Here is a 20,459-nt window from a genome sequence, read left to right on the forward strand (position 1 = left end):
CTTCTCAGCCAAGTAAGCAGCACAGAGACCAAGGAGCGGTTGTGCAATGGGAGAAGGGTCCTTGTGAGGCCTGGGGTGTGAACTTTGGTGTGTGTCTGGCAGCCCTTCCGCCACCCACCGGTCGGTTTCTTCTTTCATGTAGGTGGTGTAACTGTTGCCGTTGTAAGAGAGGAGGAGCCCCCCGTCGTTCAGGCCGGTGCACATCGATCTCAATGTGGCTGCCGTTCATTAGGAGGACGTAGGTGGGTCAGGGACTGACGGCGACCTGTGTCAAGGGCAGCAGAAACCAGGAGTTTTTGCTTCCGTAAATGCTCCCTCCCTCTTCCATCCAGAAGGAATTTTCCCCTTTCAGCCCATTTGTAGAAATCGGGGCCACACACACCTTAAGCACATATTTGGTGTCTTCGTAAATAGTTCCACATCGACAATATTCAGGAGAGAGGCTGCTGGCAGGACTTGGCCCCTGAAAAAGCAGCCAGGCATTTACACTTCTTCTTCTTCTTTTTGTTATATAAATGTTTATTTTTGTTCTCTATGTATGATTAAAGGTATACATTCACATAGTTATTATTCTTTTTTTACATTCGTGGTTCTTGTACATTTGTCATTCCGTTTATAGAATTATAATATTCCATTTGGGTTGCTTTGTTTACCCTCCCTGGCATTTACACTTCGGAACCAAAAACTGTCCCGGCCCTTTCAGTTAATTATCTGTTGCGTGACCCGACAAAAGCGCGAACGTCATAAGCGCGCCGACAACACCGCAGCGCTAAAACCGCGATGTCAAAAGCGCGCCAACAGAAGCGCGATTTAATTTAAGGTAAGATTTACGGTTAGGTTTAGGGTTAGGTTTAGGGTTACGTTACAGCGCGCTTCTGTCGGCGAGCTTCTGTCGGCACGCTTTTGTCGCGCGCTTTAGGGCTAATTCGTCACTCATTCGTCGCACGGTTTTTGTCACCGCGCTTTAGACACCGCGGTTTAGTCAGGCGCGCTTTTGTTGTGCGCGCATTTGTGGTGGAACCGTCTGTTGAGGGTCAGAAAAAATATTCCCAAATATGTTCACATTCGTCCCCTCGAACTCTTCCCGAGAGACTCCCGGAGTGCCTTACAAACATAACCCCAGGCATTAGGTATTAGGAAGACCATCTTCCACAGCTCATCACAGCACATCTTCACTGCTGAAACTCTGAAATGAAGGCATTTCAAAGCACTGAGCCCTGTGGGGCCGCCCCACAGAGACCTGCTGATGGTGTGATCACTGCATGAGACGGCCAGGGGCTGGGATGCCAGGACGACCCTTTACCTCTCCAGCAGATGCAGGAAGTCATCCATGCAGGTCCTGAAGGAGGCATCTGCCACGTTAAGGGCGCCACAGACCACGGCCAACATCGTGTCTGGTTTCTCTGCCTGCCGACGGAGGAAGAATTGGCTTCAGTTTGGGAAACCTCCACAGATGGAGGATGAGTCTTTCAAGGCAAAGCATGAGAGTAAATCCAAATAAAACAGGAAATATGGACTCGGGCCTCTCAGCTTGGAAAAGAATATTCGAGAGACGCAAGCATCCGTTCCTGAAAATCTGCCGCATTCTCGGCTACCTGGACTTTTCAGCGATCAGGTGATCCAGCCAGCTGGTGTCCGTCTCGTTCGTCTGGAAACTCTCGGTCTCTAACAACTTAATCAGGTAGTCGACCGTCGTCCGGAAGTCCCCGCGGATGGACAGCTCCTTTAAGGCGACCACCAAATTTCTGAAAGCCGACAAGCCAGATGCATCAAGTCGCAACCTGCTCTGCTTCTCTCAATCCCAGGGGAGGGGGGGTCTGTGCAAATGACGCCCCAGCAAAGGGAGGGCGGGGGGGGGGGGGGCTGACAGGATTAGGTTCCTTTGGGATGTGTGATCTTCCCAGCACGACTGGCTCTTCTTAGCAAAGCAGGAGGTGGAACCAAGGGATGGGGGTGGACAATGGAGAGTCTCAAGGGCCTCTGGGGAAGCTCCCCGCCCCCCACAAGGGTTCCATCGCCCGTGAAAGCCCGAGGGAAGGCAATACTGACGAGATGGCCTCCTCGCGGTTCTCCTCCCCAGGAGAAACAGTGTCCAAACTGGGAATCGGCAAATTCGTGCAAGCCGCCCTCGGCCGCAACGCTGAAGTATCCCAGACGTTTCTTATTGCTGCGGAAATTCAGCTCCTGCACGGTGCCAGAGCTGGGCTTGAAACCCTGCAGGTGCAGCAAAAGGACAGGTAAAGGTGGGGGGAGGAGGGGGGGCAGGAAAGGCAGACTTGCTCACCTTTGGCAGAATCGAGGCCACATTGGAACCCTGAAGGGCCACGCAGGCAGCCCTGGGCACTGATCCAGAGCCACCAGGGAGGCGGCACCTGAGCAGGTAGGAAGTCCTCTCCTGGCCCACTAGGTCTGGTGCTAAGACATTGTCTCCTTCGTGAGCGTTTAAGCCCATGAGGCACCAGAATTTCCCCCCTTCCCTTTCAGGGGTCAGCTGCGATTGTCAAATAGTTTGATGATGCAACTGGAAGCAATTATTTAAATCTCAATCCGCCTTGACTGGAAAATAAACAGGGTTTTTTTTTTCGTTGCGTCCCTTTGCCTGTTATCAGATATTTGCACTAAAACTCTCAGCCAGGCTCATTATTTTTAGTTATCAGTCGAATCAGGAGAACAGGCACAGAACAAACACTTTTAAACAAATAAGAACCGGAGGTTTGTTCAATATCTGTTTTAGAGATGTTTGCCACCCTTTTATAAAAAGGATTCTATCGTCTTGCAGGGCAAGCTAGAGCCCACCCAACCATTCTGGGCATTCGCACTCCTTAAAAGGAAGACACGGCAAGTGTTGGGACTCTTGACTGACCTCATCGGGATTTTCACTGGTGATTCGTGCCGCTATGACGTGGCCCCTGGGGACGGGAGCATTGCTGGGGCCCTCGAAAGTGATGGGGTGGTCTCCCCACGGGGATTCTCCGTAGAGAGCTCGGATGTCCTTCATTCTGTGCAACGGGACACCCATGGCAATCTGAAAGGAGGGAAAGACAGAAAGGGAAAGGGAAGAATTCATTGGACGTCTCAGCGCTTCTTCTGAAGGGGCTCACAAAGAAATCGCAGGGCTCATTTGCAACACGAAGCCAAGTTCTTCTCCCTCTGAAGATCTGGCAGGGGAGACACCTTGATCATACTTTCTCTCCCTCTGGGACGCCCCAGAACTGCCGCAACTGGACAAACGGACTTGAGGACAGGAATACCTGGAGCTGAGCAGCCGGTAAGTTGACGTCCGCAATCATTTCTGTGCAAGGATGTTCCACCTGCAGGCGGGGATTCAGCTCCAGGAAGTGGAAACTCCCTCCTTCGCTATAGAGATACTCCACTGTCCCGGCACTGACGTAGCCCACCGTTTTGGCAAGGCGCACAGCGCACTGTGGAGAGGAAACACAACACAGCCGGGTAGAAATACGCAACGTCTTGGGACATTATTCAAGGACAACAGCTCCCGAGGAGTGAGTGGTTGTGTTCCCAAGCAAAGCAGGGGACGTAATCTCAAAGAATGCATTTACTATCTGCGCAGACCGTCTGCTACGGGGTCCCTGTAAGAGCTCTTCCTTTTATGGATGTCACAACAGACACACAGTTGGGTTACAAATATCCCCTTTAGTTGGAAAAGCCGCAGGGAGGGACCGAGACTGAAAAGACCCAGGTTCAAATCCCGCTCTCTCCCCTTGAGGCCCCCCTGGCTGCAATGGCCAAACTGCTCTGGGGCTCCCATCCAAGAAGCGACATCTGCGGTTGGCCTCTGTTCCTTGCTAGGACTCCGCACATACGCATGCGCACCTTCTCCATGTACTCAAAGACGGCCGGAGGAGCCACCGTGGCTGGGGCTTCCTCGATGATCTTCTGGTGCCATCCGCTGGATGGAGCAGTCCCGGCTGAACAAGGAAATGGCGTTCCCATACTGGTCAGCCAAGACCTGGACTTCAAGATGGCGGGCGTGCTGCAAGAACTTCATCACGAAGATGGGGGACCCGGGCACCTCGCTCTGCACCTGTTGCACGAAGGGCAAGAAAATCAAACGACGCGCCAGCGTGCCTAGACCTTCCCAACAGCTGGCCAAAATCCAGGGATACGCGTTGGGACAGCACTCTGGGTTGTAAGAGTACAAAAAAACCCTCAATTAATTCAAGTCAAACAACTGAAATCGTCTCTCAATGTGGATTCCAAAGGAAGCTGAGGAGGGAAAAAGAGGTTTTCATAAACTACGTCTCGAGGCTCATAAGAGCCGAGGTGGCTCAGTGGTTAGGGGTGCAGTACTGCAGGCCACTTCAGCTGACTGTTATCTGCAGTTCGGCTGTTCAAATCCCACCGGCTCAAGGTTGACTCAGCCTTCCATCCTTCCGAGGTGGGTGAAATGAGGACCCAGATTGGTTGGGGGCGATATGCTGACTCTGTAAACCGCTTAGAGAGGGCTGAAAGCCCTATGAAGCGGTATATAAGTCTAACTGCTATTGCTAACTGCTATCATAAGTTAATTAGGGCATCTTCTGGAAACCTGACACTATGACGGAGAAACAGGCTACAGGGGTGCAGGGAACCCTTAAAATGACGGGGCATCTGGCCCAGGAGAGTCCCAGAACTGCCCCTCCTTTACCTGTCTGAAGCGGGTGGGGAACTCGTCCACCCCTTCCACGATTCGGATCCCTTTGCCGCCTCCCCCTTCAGAGGCCTTGATCATCACCGGGTAGCCGATCCTCTTGGATGCCTGACAGATGAGAGAAGGACGAGGAAGGAGGGAAGGAAGGAGAATCAAGGGGTGAAAAAGCCTACCCTGGAACCCCAGCCCTGAGCTTCCCCTCAAAATATATACCCTGTATTTGTTCTGAGAAGTTGGGGGGGGGGGGGTGTTTCGGGGTGGGAGGTAAACATTTGTAAAAGTTTTTTTTCTAAAAATGTTCAGTTTTCTTTTTTTAAATATGGCCTTGCGGTGCCCAGAGACTGACTCAGCCTTCCTCAAACGCGCCTGACCAGGCCTGCCCCGAAGCCAAAGGACATGCAACCTTGGCATTCCACGCAGAGAGGCATTGCCACCTGCTGAAACATGCAGGCCCATCAATAGCTGGATTATATGCTTGGCATAGTTGGCCTAAACTAGCAAGTCGAAGTGGCACGAAGTCATGTGCTTAGCTGCCAACCGTTTCATGACGCCCGTAAGCACTTTGCACAAATTCTAGGAACATGTGAACAGGGTAATCCTGAAAGCACAGGCTTCGTTGCCCATTTATTAACTTGCGCATATTTAATCCTGTATGTTTATATTTTAAATTTATGTGTCATATACATTTTTTTAATTGTGATGCTTCTGACACGAATAGCCAGACATTGCCATCTTTTGGGGTACTGTGTCCAGCCAGAAAAAGAATGCCCTATGCTTAAAATTCCACATAAGCCGAGATTTACACAGGACTGATTCTCTCCTTCCATGAAGGCAGCTAATGATCCTTAAGGCAGTGGTCTCCAACCTTGGCACTTAAGACCTGTGGACTTCAACTCCCAGAGTTCCTCAGCCAGCAAAGCTGGCTGAGGAACTCTGGGAGTTGAAGTCCACAAGTCTTAAAGTTGCCAAGGTTGGAGACCACTGCTTTAAGGAACAAAAATCTGCCTGGCCTGTTTCATTTTGCAGCTAACGAAGGATCCAACAGGAAGCCCAGCTTAATTCAAAAAACCTCCTCCGCGTAGTTGCCTCAGCCTCTATCATTTCCCCCCCCCCTCCAATAATATGAATAACGCTAACTCACTGACACTCAGTCAGTGTCGACTGGCAACCACACGGAGGAGAGCCTTCTCGGTAGTAGCTCCGACCCTTTGGAACGATCTCCCCGTGGAGATTCGTACCCTCACCACCCTCCAGACCTTCCGCACAGCCCTCAAGTCCTGGCTATCCCGTCAGGCCTGGGGATAAGATCACAATCTGTCCCCACCTGAATGAAGAATGAATGTTGTGTACTATTTTACTCTTATGTATTGTTTTATGTTTATTGTTTATACCCCCCCTCCCTATTTTATGTAAGCCGCCCTGAGTCCCCGTGGGGAAAAGGGCGGCCTATAAATATTAATAAAATACAAAATACAAATACAAATAAGAAGGCACTTGGGGTGCCCCCAGTTACCTCTAAGCCTTCTTCCACGTCCCGCACGCAGCCCCGATGATAGGTTTCCAAGGGAACCATTAGCGTCCCCCCCTGCTGCTTCTCCCCATGGATCCATTCTGCAACTAGTCTAGAAGAAAAAAGATGACAACAAAACTTTAAGGGCAACGGCCATTTCTTTACGATTGAAGCAGAGGCTTCACCATGCCTCGGAATAACGCGAGGAATAAGCCAGAAGCAGGAAAAGGGAAGGGATTCCTGCCACGCAGCCCTTTCTCTATCCTGCGGGATCTGGAGGGGCCAAGATGGAAGCGGCCATCACAGCTGCCAAGACCCCAGATATGGTATTGTTTTGTCTGTCTTTTTATTCCTTATTTGTACCCTTCCCCCTTGACTTGGGTTGTGAGCCGCCCTGAGTCCCCTTTGGGGAAAAAGGGCGGCATAGAAATTTAATAAATCTAATCTAATCTAAAAACAGGGCACAGGACAGGAAGGCATGGGGAAAGGGGGGGGGAGTCCTCTTACCACTACCACTCCACGGCAAGGTTGGAATGTGGATGGTCTGGGCCACAATGGTGGAAGCCACTTTGTCCCCCAAGGCCCACATGGCTTCACTGGGTGGGCCTAGTAAAGAGAGAAAAGAGGTCCAGCTGACATTTAGGAAATATATATATATATATTCGGGAGAGGGCCTGCCTGAGCTCGGCTGGAATGCTGGAGGCCCAGACAAAGCAGAGAAGCTCAGTTATACATAGGCAGGATTAGAAAGAGCCAAGGGGAGCTCTCTCTCTCTCACACCTGTTTTGCGGGCCAGGCATTTAACCTTCGTCGCTCAAGGAGGGTTCCTTGGGTCCAGTAGGAAAGCTGGCCTGGGTAGGGCCCTCTACGGATTTTAGAAAGACAGAGATCTCTGCTCCAAAGGGGTAACGTTTGGTCCAGGAGAACAACAAGAACAAATTCTGGGAAAGAAGATCTATTTTTTCCCTTGGCAAGAACAAAGCACGGGGTGAAATTTCAAGAGGTTGCATGGAAAACACAACATAAATTCCAGCTGTGCGATGATGCTTAGGGAAAGGAGAGTCTGCAGGTGGCGGAGAGCAGCATTTCCTGCTCCATCTGGTGCTTAGCTGAAGGTGCCGACACAAAGACACCTACCTAGGAAAGCAATCCCGTGTTTCTGCAGCAGCTCCGGAAGTTTGGGGTTTTCAGAGGCATGACCCCAACCAGCCCAGACAGCCTGGAAGGAGAATTAAGTTGAAGGGATCCTTTGCACCGGTTCCCAAAAGGATCCCTTTGGCTGTTCTATGTTTTCATAAATTCCATTCTACTCATTATATTTACGTCCTGCTACAGAATTCTCGGCAGCCCAAGACGGACAGAAAACTTTGGCCCTTACCTGCACGGGAATTCTTTTTGAGATGTCCACGATCAGTTCTACATTGGCGTAGTTGTTGTTATTGGTTCCTCCGGAGACGGGCACGTACTGGTCCGCCATTTTGATGTATTCTGGAAGAGGAAAGGTTTTGAGCCAAAGGGTGAGAAGAGAGCCCCCTGGAGCCCCGGGGGGGGGGGGGGGGTCGAGAAGGCTGCCTTCGGCTGCCTACCTGCGTTGGCTTTCAGGTCCTCGGGCGTCACCATCACCACAAACCGGATGGCCCGCTCATTCCGGAACATCTCGTAGGCCCACCTGCGGATGGAGCGCATGCACTTCACGGCCGCAATGCCATTGTTGGCGATCAGGACCTGAGGTTGGGAAGAAGGCACGCACGGGGGGCGGTCATCCCTCCAGGAAGCGCAACAGACAAGAGGACGTTGAAAAGGAGCTTCCCAAAAAGAGGACCAGAGTTTCGGTGGCAGAAGAGGAATTCAGTCCCTGGACCTGGACAATCCAGCTCATTTTCAGCCAGGTCTCCGGGGCTCTTTTCCCAGGTCAGCCATAGAAACCTTCAGCATTTCTGCTGGGTTCACCCACAAAACCGCGCGCGACTAAACCGCGTCGCTGATGTCATCAACAGGGCGACAACAGCGCGGAGACAGAGAGCACGCTGTAAACCCTAAACCTAAATTAACCCCTAAACCTAACCCTAACCTTAACTTGAATCGGCTTGCTTTCAAAGCGCTATTTAAAGCGCCCTTCTTTCTCCGCGCTGGCTGTTGTCGCCCTGTTGATGACGTCAGCGACGTCGTTTAATCGGGCGCGTTTAGTCGAGCGCGGTTTTGACGGGTCACGTTTCTGCTGAACTTCTGGAATACCTGACTGGCTTTATATAAGTTTTTTTTTAAATATGTGCTGGGCTTTATATATATATCAAAGAAATGTATTTAATAGGCAGCCATTCCATCTGCATCACGATAAAGGGGAGCATCGCTTCTTCTTCAGCAGCCGTACCTTTTCAATCACACAGTTTCCTCCAAAACGAGTGACAAATTCAGCAGGTGACGCCACCGTGAGTCCCTGTGGAGGTCCAGTTTCCTCTGCTCCCGCCCTTTCTTCACCAGGTACATCCCTGACATGCTGGGCCTGGAAGGAGGCGGAAATATTTCTATAGGTTCCATCCACAGCTTGGAAGGATGCAAGATGGACCTCAAAATTACTTGGAAGCTGTTATTTAGACTGCTGGGGAGAAGAGCAGTCAATTGGGCGGCGGGGGGGGCGGGGAGAGAAAGCAGATGAAGGTACAAGAAGTTCCTTAATGAAGGTGAAATTGTTTCACTAATTTGTGCACCACCCGTCGTCTCTCTTCTGGGGGTCTTGCCCCTTGTTAAGCACCTTCCTTTTCAGTTAAGAGACTTTTGGTCAAAGGTGGACCCTTCTAATGCAAAACGCACACATCTGTATGCCTTCCTTCTGGAGCACCTTCGGTTAGGCTGCCGGTCCTTCAAAAGCTCCTCATTTCAAACAGAGGAAGTGGACTAGGGCAGGCAAAAGCCACAAAGAGGGTAGGAAGGAAGACTCTGCAAAGATGGGCTTGTTTTCGAAATTGGACAGTTTAGCTGGGGGAACATTCCTGGAAACATCGCTAGCAAAACAATCCCTGAAAAGCGAAGGCCTCGTTCGGAAGAAACTTGCTTCTGGAATTGTTTTGAGAAACTCTCTGCAAACAGTTGTGGGTGTCTGTGGCAGCTGAAGGACAAAAAGGGCGTCTCGGCTTAAGAGCGTTTGGAAACACCCGCACAGGAAGCGCCAGTTACTCCCTCCTTTCGCGAGCGGCTTTCTCTGCCCACCTTCAGGAGGGGGCGATTCTCAGCCCCCCCCAAGGGAGCTTGAAGGAAGGGCCTCCAGCAGCTGTTGCTAGCATCCCCACCCCCGCCTGCCCCACCTCTGCAAAGGAGCTGCTGCTGCCGGACTCTGCCTGAGCTCTGAGAAAGGGACGTTTGTTTGGTTATCTCAAGCTGTCCCCTTTCTCCTTCCCGCTTGGGGCTGCTCAGCAGATCGAAGTCTTCAGCTGACCCAAAGCAAGTCCGAATCCCGCTGGCCGGTACTGACCTCCAGGGAGCTGCACCCAGTCCCGGACAGCTGCTTCTCCCTCTCCTCTCCTGCAGCTTTGGAACCCCCAGAGAGGCAGACGGGAGCAGAGTCGGAGGGCCACCTCTTCTTCCTCCTCCTCCATTCTCTGACTTCCCCCTCCTCTTGGCTTCCCCTTCCCCGCTGGGCGAGGGGCCAGATGCGGCTCAGCCGCTCCCCAGCAGCACCCCCAGGTGCTCAAGGGAGGAAAAACCTCCCGACTGTGTGACAGGCCATAAAAGAGCAACAAGACTCGGGGTCTCCCCGATCACTGATTTAGTTTATCAACTGAACGGCTATCCTTGGCCCCTGATCCCAAGCAGCCTCTGCTGCTTAAGATTGCTGATAGCCTCCGTTATCAGCACTGTGGCTCATTTAATGGCTCCAGGAACTGATCTGCTTTCTTCCTATTTTACGCCTTCATTGTACTGCCAAAACTCTCTAAGCGAAATAAAAAGGAAGATATCAACGCATAAAGTAAGACATGGTGGGCAGGAAAGGGACAGAATATATCCACAGTGGAAAGAACCGGCCTGATAATTCTCTGCACTCCCGTCACAAGGATTTATGGCTTCCGGGACCTGAAGATCCCTTTGCTCCTCACTATTTCGATTTGCACCCGTATTTCAAAAAGCCGTTTAAAAAAACTGTTGGGAACATTTCACAGAATCCCAGGCTGCTCCGGTTTTCCTCCCAAGACCAGCTGCTGTAAGTCCTTCGTGCCTGCACAATCCAAGAGCTTCAAGGATTTCTCTCGACATCCAGCTAGAAATGCAGAGACAGCCTTCCTCTGGTTGGTGTCGGAGGCATTTGGCCTGGGACGTCAGCAAACCTGAACACAATGGCTGCAGAGAGAGGGATACAGCCCTGCCAGCCACACTTTCTGGCTTCAATACACCAAATGTGGGAAGTTTGTAATACTTGAAATGCATGGAGTAAATTAAACAGGTTAAAACAAGAGCCAAAGCGGAGCTTTGCTCGGGTTACTGAGTCAACCAGGAGAAATGACACACGAGAGAGATAGCTGCTCTGTTGGTTTTTTTAAGCATTTTATCAGACAGCCACACTATTCACGCGGTTCCATTTTAGCCTCTGGCTGAAGGCGGCTTTCTCCTTTTCTCCTCCAGCACAGTAGAAAAGTCCAAGTTCAACAACTTGCGTTTTTAGAGCAAGAAGCCAAGAGGCCATTCAGCCAATAACTAAAGGCACCCGCTGCATTTAAACGCAGCTTAACCTGAGTCAAAGGTGCACAGGACTCCTTTCAGCTGCAGCAAATGCACATTTACTTGAGAGGAAGCCGGCGCATTCCTTGGCATATTGTATCCCATCAGGACTTTCTGGTGGCTGAAGAGGGCAGGGACTCTTCTGCCCGTCAAACTCAAATCGTATCGCACAAATTTATCTCTCAGAGTTAAATGTATGTTCCCTTTTAATTCACGTGTATTCTGATGGGTTTCCAGCGTGAAGGCCCTTAGGAGTCCCTTGGGGTAGAAGCCGTCAACAACTCTTTATAAATAGGAAGTAAGCTTGAATGGCAACGACACAAATACGCACAAGCAAAGAAGATTAGAAGTAGATCCCAGCTACTAAAAAGGAGACTGCAGAAGAGTGGCTCCCATCCAAAACGTCTCCTGAAATAAGTCGCATTTAACCAACTGTTTGGAAGTGAGAGGCAGCCCACCTGGACCCTCCCTGCATCGGCTCCTCCCAAAGCCTCAAACCAACCTACCTCATGACGAGGCTTGCTTCCGAGTCCACGGAGGAGGAAGACCCAGGATGGCCCAGGCTGCTCCGTCTCCTCCTGCCCCTTGGAAGGGCTCCTCCGGCCACCAGCTCCTCGTCCGAAGAATTGTCTTCAAAGGAGCCCAGGACAAACTTGGCCATGGCTTGCTGCTTCCTCTGGGCAGGGCTGGTGGCCTGTTCTTCAAGGGACAGGGAGTGCATTTGCTTCAAGAGCTGCGTGGAGGACCCTCGGACACACCGGCTCAAAGGCCTGGCGGAATCAGTGGCCGGAGACAGCACGCAGTCCGAGGAAGGGCGGGGAATGGGCGGCTTGAGTTGGCTGGAGGGGTCTGTGGACATCTGGGTGCACGGAGGGGGCTGCCGCGATGGGCTCGCAGGGGCCTGGCTGGGCTCTGCGGATACGGCTTCTGTCTCCTCCACCGGGAACTGTGGGGGGAACCCGCTGGAAGGCAGCTGCTGGACTTTGGGAGCGGCCAGCTGCTCTGGACAGGCTTCTGTTTTTTCAAACCAAGCGGTGGGCTTTTGGCCATCTTGGTCCAAACCATCCACAGTCCGAGCAACAAGGCCACGACCGCTAGCAGAACCATTCAGCGACCCTAGAAACAAGAGAAGAGCAGCACTCGTTGGGGAAGGAATACTCGTGCGCACAGGGAGTCCGGGGACTTAGAATCAGGGCCTTGGGCCTGAAAGGGCAGCAACTTTGCAGAGGAGGAGGAGATGCCCCTCCCTCAAGCCAGAGGGATTGTTTTGAAGTGGCACGACTGTGTGACGCACTCAAAGGGCAGAACAGCGGTCCCCTACTCCTCCTGGCCTGCCTCCCATTGCTCCGACAGCGGACTAACCTTTTCAATCCACCACAAGCTTTTAAGGACTCAAACATCAACTTTTTCGCAACTCAAGAGTGGAATTTTACTGCTGAGTAAAGAGGCTGTGTGTAGAAATGGAGGCCAGTTAGGTCTTGCCCCACAATTGTGAAGCCACACCAGCAGCCTCTGCCTCTTCAGCCGCAGAGTCACACAAACACCTCAGTGCCTCCCAGAAGGTCCACTTTCCCCGAGGCCCAAAATTCCTGGCTGCCCTGCCTGAGCTATAAAAGGAGCAGGCTATTTTTATCCTCTTCAAATGGCATCCGGGGTTGGCTGTGGTCCTACCCCAAATATGAAGACGAGGCAACTCCTTGGCTCTTTAGACAAGACACTCCCTCTGCTCTGGAAGACCCTTGCCTTCAATCCCAACATCTAGAGAAGTGCCCTTTCTCCTACAGCCAAGACCAAGGGGCCAGCAACAACGGTTCTAACAACCACCAACAATCCACCTTTTAAAGGACATACAAAGTCGTCCTTCTCTGCCCTTGATCAGGGCTGCCGGATTCATAAGTACTCAGGGTCAGTCCTCAATCACATGGCCGTCAAGGTCCACTTTCCCGCCAGTGTGCAGCACAGGAGCCAAATCAATGCTCCTTGGCAACTGGTTCCCAATTTAAGGAGTAACTTCCTTCTTTCGAACACTTATTTTAACACTGCTTAGCCCAAATCTTACTAACTTGAACACGACTTTCCAGAAGGGGGATACAGCTACGACCTCCGTTAAATCAAAACCTGAACCTTTGCTAATCGAGCAAATCTTTGATATTTATGAAGACGAGGTGGAAGAAATCCACATGATAGTAACAACTAAAAAAGAAACAAGATAAATGACTTTTCTGCCAACCTGTTTTAAAACAAAAACACCCTGAAAGCCATTTGCAAAACACACCAGAACCCCAAAATTGAGAAGTTCCTTGGAGGAAAGACAGCAGAGAGAGACTTATATTTGCTAGGTTCTGCATCTAATGAATTATCTAAAGCCGCTTTAACTAATTACAACTGCAATCTTTCCCAGCTTTCTCTGGTCCATTAATATACTTTATTTTTTTTAAAATTGCTTTCTGACAAGCAAATTAGCTTGGGCTCCTCAGCAGCTGCAAGTCCAGGAATGTGAAGATTGACTGGATCTTGCATGGACATAAGACAATTACTCGCATGCTAACATCGTTAGTCCCGAGCAAATTAGCAGGTTGGTGGTTCTGCCTGTATAACGAAAATAAAAAATAAAAAAATGCACAGTTGCCAAGAACACATGCAAAGTCTTGGTGAATGGAAACTTATTAACAAATGATAAAGTTCCCAAATGAAATAAACTTCATTACAGCCAGCAAGCTCTGATATAAAAGCTTCTGGCTGAGATGACCGCAATAGTGACATTAAACCCTTTCCAGGGGCAGCTCAAAGCAAGCCCTTTCTTGGCTGGTCTGCATCACCTCTTATTTAAATATTTTGGCTTTTGTGCTACTTACATCTCAACCTTAAATCCACCCGAAACGGAGCACGCCCGAATCCAATGCTTCCCAGCCTGAAAGGGAGATCACACACCCTTATGTTGTGTTTGTATGGAAATTTCTTTCTTGGCCCCCGGAGGCTGGAGCGGCGGGTGCCAGGTGGCACGGCTCCATGGCATTCTGCTCTCTGCAGAAGAGGGCACTTTGACTTTATCTGGGGCAAAGTTCGCTCCCCAGGAAAAGAAAAAACCCCTGGCAACTGCTTTTGGACAACACCTCCAAAGGTTACTGGATGCCACACATGGCACTGAATGTTGTAAACAACAACTTCTAGCATCTCTTGAAAATGCGTTTGCTCCTGGCAAAGATAAATTGAAACAAAATTAAATGTGGAGCGGACGGTACCCTTGTGCGCAAAATTACCTTTCTTTTGCAAATAAATAAACACACACACACACACAACTTAGGGAGAGTTTGAAGGGAACCCCCCTTGCTTTCCTGTGTATCGTTTTGCATTATAAAAGCCAGCCGCAAAGGCAGGAGGCGCGGGCACCTTTTATTGTCCACATCTTGTAAAAGCCCCGCCGGCTGCGACCCCCCGGGCTCGGCTCCTTCCCCGGGCACGGCCCACCTGCTCTGCCGGCCCCGCTTCCTTCCGAAGCGAAGCTCCCGGGGCGCCGGCTGCCTCTTTGTCGGAAGGCGAGGCTGAGCCGCCCCGATCAAAGCCGTTTCAAGCAGGGCAGCGGGGAGCAGGGCGGCCATGCTGCCCGGGGAAGCTTGTTGCAATTGCCGCGGCGGGCTGCAACGCCCTACCTTCCGCGGGGGGCCTCCGCTCCAGGCGCGGACGTGCAAAGCGCGGGGGCCGAGCCGGGAGGGGCGTCGCACCGGAGCCGACAGCAGTCAGCCCGCCCCCCCCCCCAGGGGGATGGAGCAGCCGCAGCCCGGGCGCTGGCGGGGGGGGGGGGAAACAGCCGGGAGCCTCCAGGGCGTTTGGAAAAGCCGGATGCGCCCCTGGGTAAAAAACCCTCATTGCAAGTATTGCAAAGCCCATCCTACGCGGCCCTAAAGCCGCCCCCCTCCCACCTCGCTTCCAGGGGCACACCTGGCCCCCTGAAGGGCTTTGAAAGCTCCTTTGCCCAGAGACTCTCCCCCCCCTTTCCATCCCATCACACGCCCCTCGCTTGCATTGGGCTTCTTCCCCCTGGCAGCTGCAAGGCCCTCCCCCCCTTCAAGGGCAGGCCTGGCACTGTGCCCCCCCCCCCGCAGAGAGCATCTCCCCCCCCCCCCAAGACTGACTGGCTGGAGTGAATGCAAAGGACCTTTTCCTAAAATACCACTTAAGGAAATAGTCTTTGGAGGACGGGCATCACGGATTTCAAGTAAACACCAGAACAATTTATTTGAAAACCTTGGAACAAGTCAACGTAGTGTTACAGGAAAGATTTCGGGTTTTTTTTTAATTTTTTAAGGACTGTCTTAAAATTGGTATTATAAAATAATACCAGCTGGAAGGTCTCCGTACGCAATTTGCATAGAAGACTACGAAACGCAAACGCTTCTTCTCACGAACAGAAGTGGATGGAGTTCAGCACCTGTAGGAATAACCTGTAACCGCGACGCTTGGCCCCTGGCGCACCTGGGCTAGGGAAGCACCGAGAAGGCACCTGAGTTTGGCAGAAGGGAGGTCCCTGAGGCTGGCGCCAGAACCGGCTTTCTTTCTGCACGGGATGGAGGGCTGGCTGCACCCTATCGCCCTCGTCTGAACACAAACTGGCTTCCTAGGAAACTTTCGGCCTGTAATTTTGGCCATCTGCAGCTCTCCTGTCGGTACTACTTAAGTAACATCTCCCACACAATTCTGGCAACACTTTTTTAAAAAAAACCTGGTCCCAAGAGGGGAATACTTTCAAAACCGTTGGTCCACTTCCTGCAAGTCAAAATACTAAAAAGTTATTTTTCATAGCAACCTCCTGAAAGTCTTCAATCGTTGGCAGATTTAAAAACAAAAAAAAGACAAGTTGGGGTAATTAGATAAGGCACCAAGGGTTGGATGAAATAAGCAGCTTGCGAATGAATTCTTCAGCAGAGGCGGAACAAAAAAGGCACCTATGTTGTCGGTCAATATTTCCATTTTCCTCCGAGAAGCATAGGAAAGAGGAAGGAAGAACAAACCCCCCCCCCCGGGTCGTTATTCCAAATAACAGATTGGCACAAAGTTATTTGGCAGTGATGAAGAACTCGAAGAAAAAACAGGGCAGTGCTTCTTGGCTAATCTCCGTTTGCTCCAAAATTAAATATATATATATATATACTTTGAGCAGACACCTTGGCTCAGGCTACCCCTGAATTAAAAGTGAAAAGAATACTGTTTAGATCAGCTTCAAAGAAACCGTCCAAGAAACATTTCCGCAAAGGCTCTCCAGCTTGATAGGGACAAAAATGTGGTCTCGGGGGAGTTGCGGGATCCTCACAGGCCTTCCAGTCGATCAGCTGCTTCCCGGATTTCTTCAGGAGTTCGTTGTTTTGGAGAAATGCTTACAGCCAAAGAAACCCCTGTGCACCGAGAGGGCGAGGGATGCGCTGTCTGCAGGACGTGTGCCGTTTCTGCAAGAAGCCAGAGGCGTTAGACTTCCCAGCCCCACGCGCTGGAAGAAACCGGCGGGATTGAAAGGCATAGATTAAGAAGTTAGCACAGCCCGAAGTATCCCGGATTGTCCAGAATTAAGCAGAGATGCTATAAGCAGGCCACAATTTCTACTTCTAGTGAGTTAGAACGTGGATTGGTTTTTAAAAAAGGAATCGTTTCATTGGTTAGATTCATCCACCGTGCAAAAGTTTCGTTTATTTTAATCCTCGCTTGGTAGGCAAGCTGTGTGAGCTCCCCCCATCACGATAAGGCGCAAAGCATGGTTAGATTCATCATTTACTGCAAGCAAACAGCATTATGGCATCACAAGTGTGATCGCTCACTTAAATCCCCTTTTAAAGTAGCATGCAGACCGCGGTTGTTGTCAAAAGCCACCTACCCTGTCAATGGAGCTGCCCTTCTTCTGAGCATAAGCTCCCCACAGCATGAAGACCAGACCATCCAGGTTCTCGTTCAGCCAGGAGACCACGGCATCCGTGAATGGCTCCCAGCCCCTCTCTCTGTGGGAATTGGCTTGATGAGCTCGGACGGTGAGCACAGCATTAAGCAGCAGCACACCTGGATTGTAAAAACAGCAACATGATGCCATTAGTAGGAAGGTGGGAATAAAGTTGTTTTTGCTCCCAGCAAAGCTGGATAATCAATGTTACTTTATATGCCCATCCAGGTTGACGGGACAGAAGGTTGGACCTAGAACTATTTTCTTATATTATATATAGGAATATTATAGTCCCCTAAGAGCCGAGGTGGCGCAGTGGTTAGAGTGCTATACTGCAGGCCACTTCAGCTGACTGCTAGTTCTGCAGTTCGGCTGTTCAAATCTCACCGGCTCAAGGTTGACTCAGCCTTCCATCCTTCCGAGGTGGGTAAAATGAGGACCCGGATTGTTGTTGGGAGCAATATGCTGACTCTGTAAACCGCTTAGAGAGGGCTGAAAGCCCTATGAAGCGGTATATAAGTCTAACTGCTATTGCTATTAATACAATAATTACATTTATTTTGCTCACTATGATAGGTTTTGTTACAAGCCTGTTTTGAAAGATTGCAGTTATTTTGCTTGATGAGAAACGTGATTGTGAGAGGATAAAAACAGTAATTAAAGTACATATTTAGAGGAGACACATCAGTCGCCAAAGGTGTGACCTTCAGTTTTCGGGATGGGTCAGAAAGGCTGGGTAAATCTAGCAACTGAAGCACGAATGCAGCACAACCGAACGCATGAAAGCAATTGGGGAAAGAATGGTATTGGGTCACCTTGTTTAGCCCATCCAGTCAAATCTCCATGGCCAGGATGAGAAAAGCCTCTATATCCGCAGCAAGCTCTTTGTAAATGTTCTCCAGGCTATAAAGAAAAACAAGCATGTTTTCACACAATATAGACGCAGCGGTCAGCTGTTCCAAAGAATGCTATAAACAGCACAGCACCCCTGATCCTAACAGAACCACTTGGCCAGAGGTGAACCTTACCTGGGTGGAGGGGGAACCGGTCTCTGGACGCTGAAGCAGAGCCCATGAGCTTGATTGGGCCCGTGATAGGGATCTTGGCCCAGAATGACAACTTTCACCTGAAAGCAAGAGCAGAAAACATTTAAACACTCCACATCTGTTATTCCCCGCTTTTCAAACCATTTTTTGTCTAGATTTATGCTTCTACTTGAAGAGTCAGAAAATTCTTTGCTTTCTTAGTGGCATTATAAAAAGCAGCAAATGCCATTACATACAGAACTCAAGGACTGGTCAGGGTGACAGGCAAAGTGCCTGGATCCAAGCACTGCATTCAGTCAGGATTTGCTTGAATAGGGATGATTAAAAAAACCACCCAGGGACTGCCTGTGTCGTGTGAACTCAGCCAATAGCTAAACACTCAAAGATAACACCACCCATTCTTAAAGGAAAGAGATGATAAACGCAGACTAATTATAACAGGTTGACTCACATCACGGATGTCACACAGCTGGGTCCAAGTGAAGACCTGATGCTGGGGGGGATAAACTGTACAGCGCTTGCGTTCCTCAGCGACGAATGTCATCAGCTGTATAAAGGGGGAAGGGAATTATTTAGACCTCAATTGAAGGACATAACTAAGGAGATATCACATTCCGTAACGTGCACAGAAATAGTCTTTGCCCTGATGTCGCCCAGTACTCTCATCACAGATTCTGCTGGGCTGATTGTGGCTTCCAGGAGATGAATTACTGTGTCGCACCCAAGCAGTCCTCTCAGATGTTTCGAAACATGACTCTTGAAACGTTCAACGTCATTTTAAAAAGGTCTACAAGCCAACTGCTTTAAAAAGCACCTGACCCATGGGAGTGGTAGCCTTTGAGGATGGACTGCTGAGGTAAAAGCATTTGTCTGGTTCCACCACAAAACTAAAGCGCGCTCGACGAAAGCGCGTACGTGACGTCATCACAGTGCGACGAAAACATTGCGCTGTGAGCGGTAAATTTAAAATTAAAGCGAAAACCTTACCCTAACCCCCCCAAACCTAACCCTAACCCTTAACGTAACCCTAAACCTAACCCTTACCTTTATGTGAATCGGCTTGCTTTAATTTTATTTTAATTTAATTTATTTTTAATTTTTTTCGTCGCGCTGCTGATGACGTCAGGTACGCGCTTTAATCGGGCGGGCTTTAGTGGACCGCGGTTTTGACGGGTCACGCATTTGTCTAACCTTGTTATCAGCAGGAACAGGCTAAATTTCACCCCGATAATGCTCAATAATTACCAAAAATTGTACTCCGATGTCTCACTGATTGAGGAATGATGAAATGTTTGTTTTAAAAGAAAATAAAACTTTTGAAACATAAAAAAAAGCACCTGACCCATGGAGTGGTAGCCTTTGAGGATGGACTGCTGAGGTAAAAGCGTTTGTCTCACCTTGTTATCAGCAGGAACAGGCTAAATTTCACCCCGACAATGCTCAATAATTACCAAGCACCCCTTTTCTTCAATTAGCCGGACTAAGATATAAAAGCAGGAGGAGAAGGGGGGGGGAACCACACCAACAAAAAAAACCCCTGATCCTTTCGCAAAAGTCCTGGCTTCCTGCCCACCTGAGCGAAATACGGTTTGGAGAACTCTCCGGCCAGGGAGACTCTCCAGCTCTGGCCCAGCTCCGCAGGAATGGAGCTGGCGGTACGGGCCGCGAGCCTCTGTAGCGCCGCCTCTTTGTTTTTGCGGATGCGCTCCACCAGTTCCGGGCTGAGCGGGGGAGATCGCAGGGAGCAGCCATTAATCTTCGACCTTTTGGCGGCCTGCAAGAGGGAAAAGAAGCGGGTCATGAGCGGGGGGGGGGGGAAGGGAAGCAGGAAAGCGGCAGCGGGGAGAAACCCAAACTCCCAAGGCCGCTGCCGTAGAGGCGAAGCAACCGCAGCCGCCCCTCCGACGCTTCCCGTCCGGAGAAACACGTGCGCATTTCGCGGGAAAAAACAAACGCAGCATCCCGCCCGAGCTCATTAGCCTGAAGACACCGCCCCCCTCGCCTTCCTATTGGTCTACGTCCATTGTTGCTTTTTTCCCCCCTTGGCCCGCCCAGACCTCTAATTGGATTGCGGGTAGAGGAGGCGGGGTTTACCCCTTAAGATCAATCGGGACCGTTTCGAACTAAGACCCGCCCCTCCCTAAAGGGTGGACTCTGGTTGTTCGCCGGGTCACGTGACCGTAAGCCGGCCCTCCCACTGAGAGCCTTCTGATTGGTCGGTACCTCAGAAAGCAACTTTTGCCTTCACTATAGCAAAAAACGTGGTAGCTAAAAAGACGCCCCGCTTCGATTAACAATTAATGACATTGTTATTATTATCTTTTATTCATTAAGCATGAAACTCAAGTCAACTGAACATTTAAACATTATTAAATTAATAAAACTCTTCATAATAACGCCTCCCCCCCCCACCACCACCACTAATACCGAAGAAAGTACCTCAGTTGCTGCCGCGGCTGACTCCGGAGAGCGAGTCCTCTTCTTGCCGGGCTCCGGCGTGAAAAAGGAGAGCAAGGACTTCTGCCCGATCATGGTGGCACTGCTCTCCGGGGCAACGGGGCGCTGCAGGTCGGGAGCGGCGGCGGCGGCGGCGGCGGCGTAAGAGCGGTGGAATCTCCC

The 20,459-nt window shown here is 50.5% G+C and overlaps 2 protein-coding genes across 2 annotated transcripts in view; both read right to left on the minus strand.

The window, feature by feature from the left end:
- ACACB (acetyl-CoA carboxylase beta) overlaps positions 1 to 14,806 on the minus strand; it is a 37,836-nt gene extending 23,030 nt beyond the window's left edge. Inside the window, 23 exon segments of the mRNA XM_032229286.1 lie at positions 120 to 192; positions 194 to 244; positions 246 to 265; positions 381 to 463; positions 1,304 to 1,429; positions 1,596 to 1,745; positions 2,050 to 2,072; positions 2,074 to 2,214; positions 2,864 to 3,025; positions 3,252 to 3,422; positions 3,835 to 3,903; positions 3,905 to 4,045; positions 4,649 to 4,759; positions 6,165 to 6,268; positions 6,409 to 6,414; positions 6,669 to 6,767; positions 7,299 to 7,380; positions 7,540 to 7,649; positions 7,748 to 7,886; positions 8,533 to 8,594; positions 8,597 to 8,664; positions 11,378 to 11,987; positions 13,727 to 14,806. Of these exon segments, the coding sequence (XP_032085177.1) occupies positions 120 to 192; positions 194 to 244; positions 246 to 265; positions 381 to 463; positions 1,304 to 1,429; positions 1,596 to 1,745; positions 2,050 to 2,072; positions 2,074 to 2,214; positions 2,864 to 3,025; positions 3,252 to 3,422; positions 3,835 to 3,903; positions 3,905 to 4,045; positions 4,649 to 4,759; positions 6,165 to 6,268; positions 6,409 to 6,414; positions 6,669 to 6,767; positions 7,299 to 7,380; positions 7,540 to 7,649; positions 7,748 to 7,886; positions 8,533 to 8,594; positions 8,597 to 8,664; positions 11,378 to 11,987; positions 13,727 to 14,045 (2,920 nt within the window). The 5' untranslated portion in view covers positions 14,046 to 14,806.
- A 282-nt stretch (positions 14,807 to 15,088) lies between these two features.
- UNG (uracil DNA glycosylase) lies at positions 15,089 to 20,452 on the minus strand. Its single transcript, XM_032228732.1, is given in 10 exon segments — positions 15,089 to 16,230; positions 16,233 to 16,274; positions 16,277 to 16,312; positions 16,731 to 16,913; positions 17,610 to 17,657; positions 17,660 to 17,697; positions 17,823 to 17,920; positions 18,292 to 18,387; positions 19,414 to 19,614; positions 20,268 to 20,452. Coding segments are annotated over 10 exon segments (1,038 nt in total). The 5' UTR covers positions 20,373 to 20,452; the 3' UTR covers positions 15,089 to 16,039.
- Positions 20,453 to 20,459: the final 7 nt, after the last annotated feature.

This window comes from Thamnophis elegans, chromosome 13 (genome assembly GCF_009769535.1).
Source record: "Thamnophis elegans isolate rThaEle1 chromosome 13, rThaEle1.pri, whole genome shotgun sequence".
Classification (NCBI taxonomy): domain Eukaryota; kingdom Metazoa; phylum Chordata; class Lepidosauria; order Squamata; family Colubridae; genus Thamnophis; species Thamnophis elegans.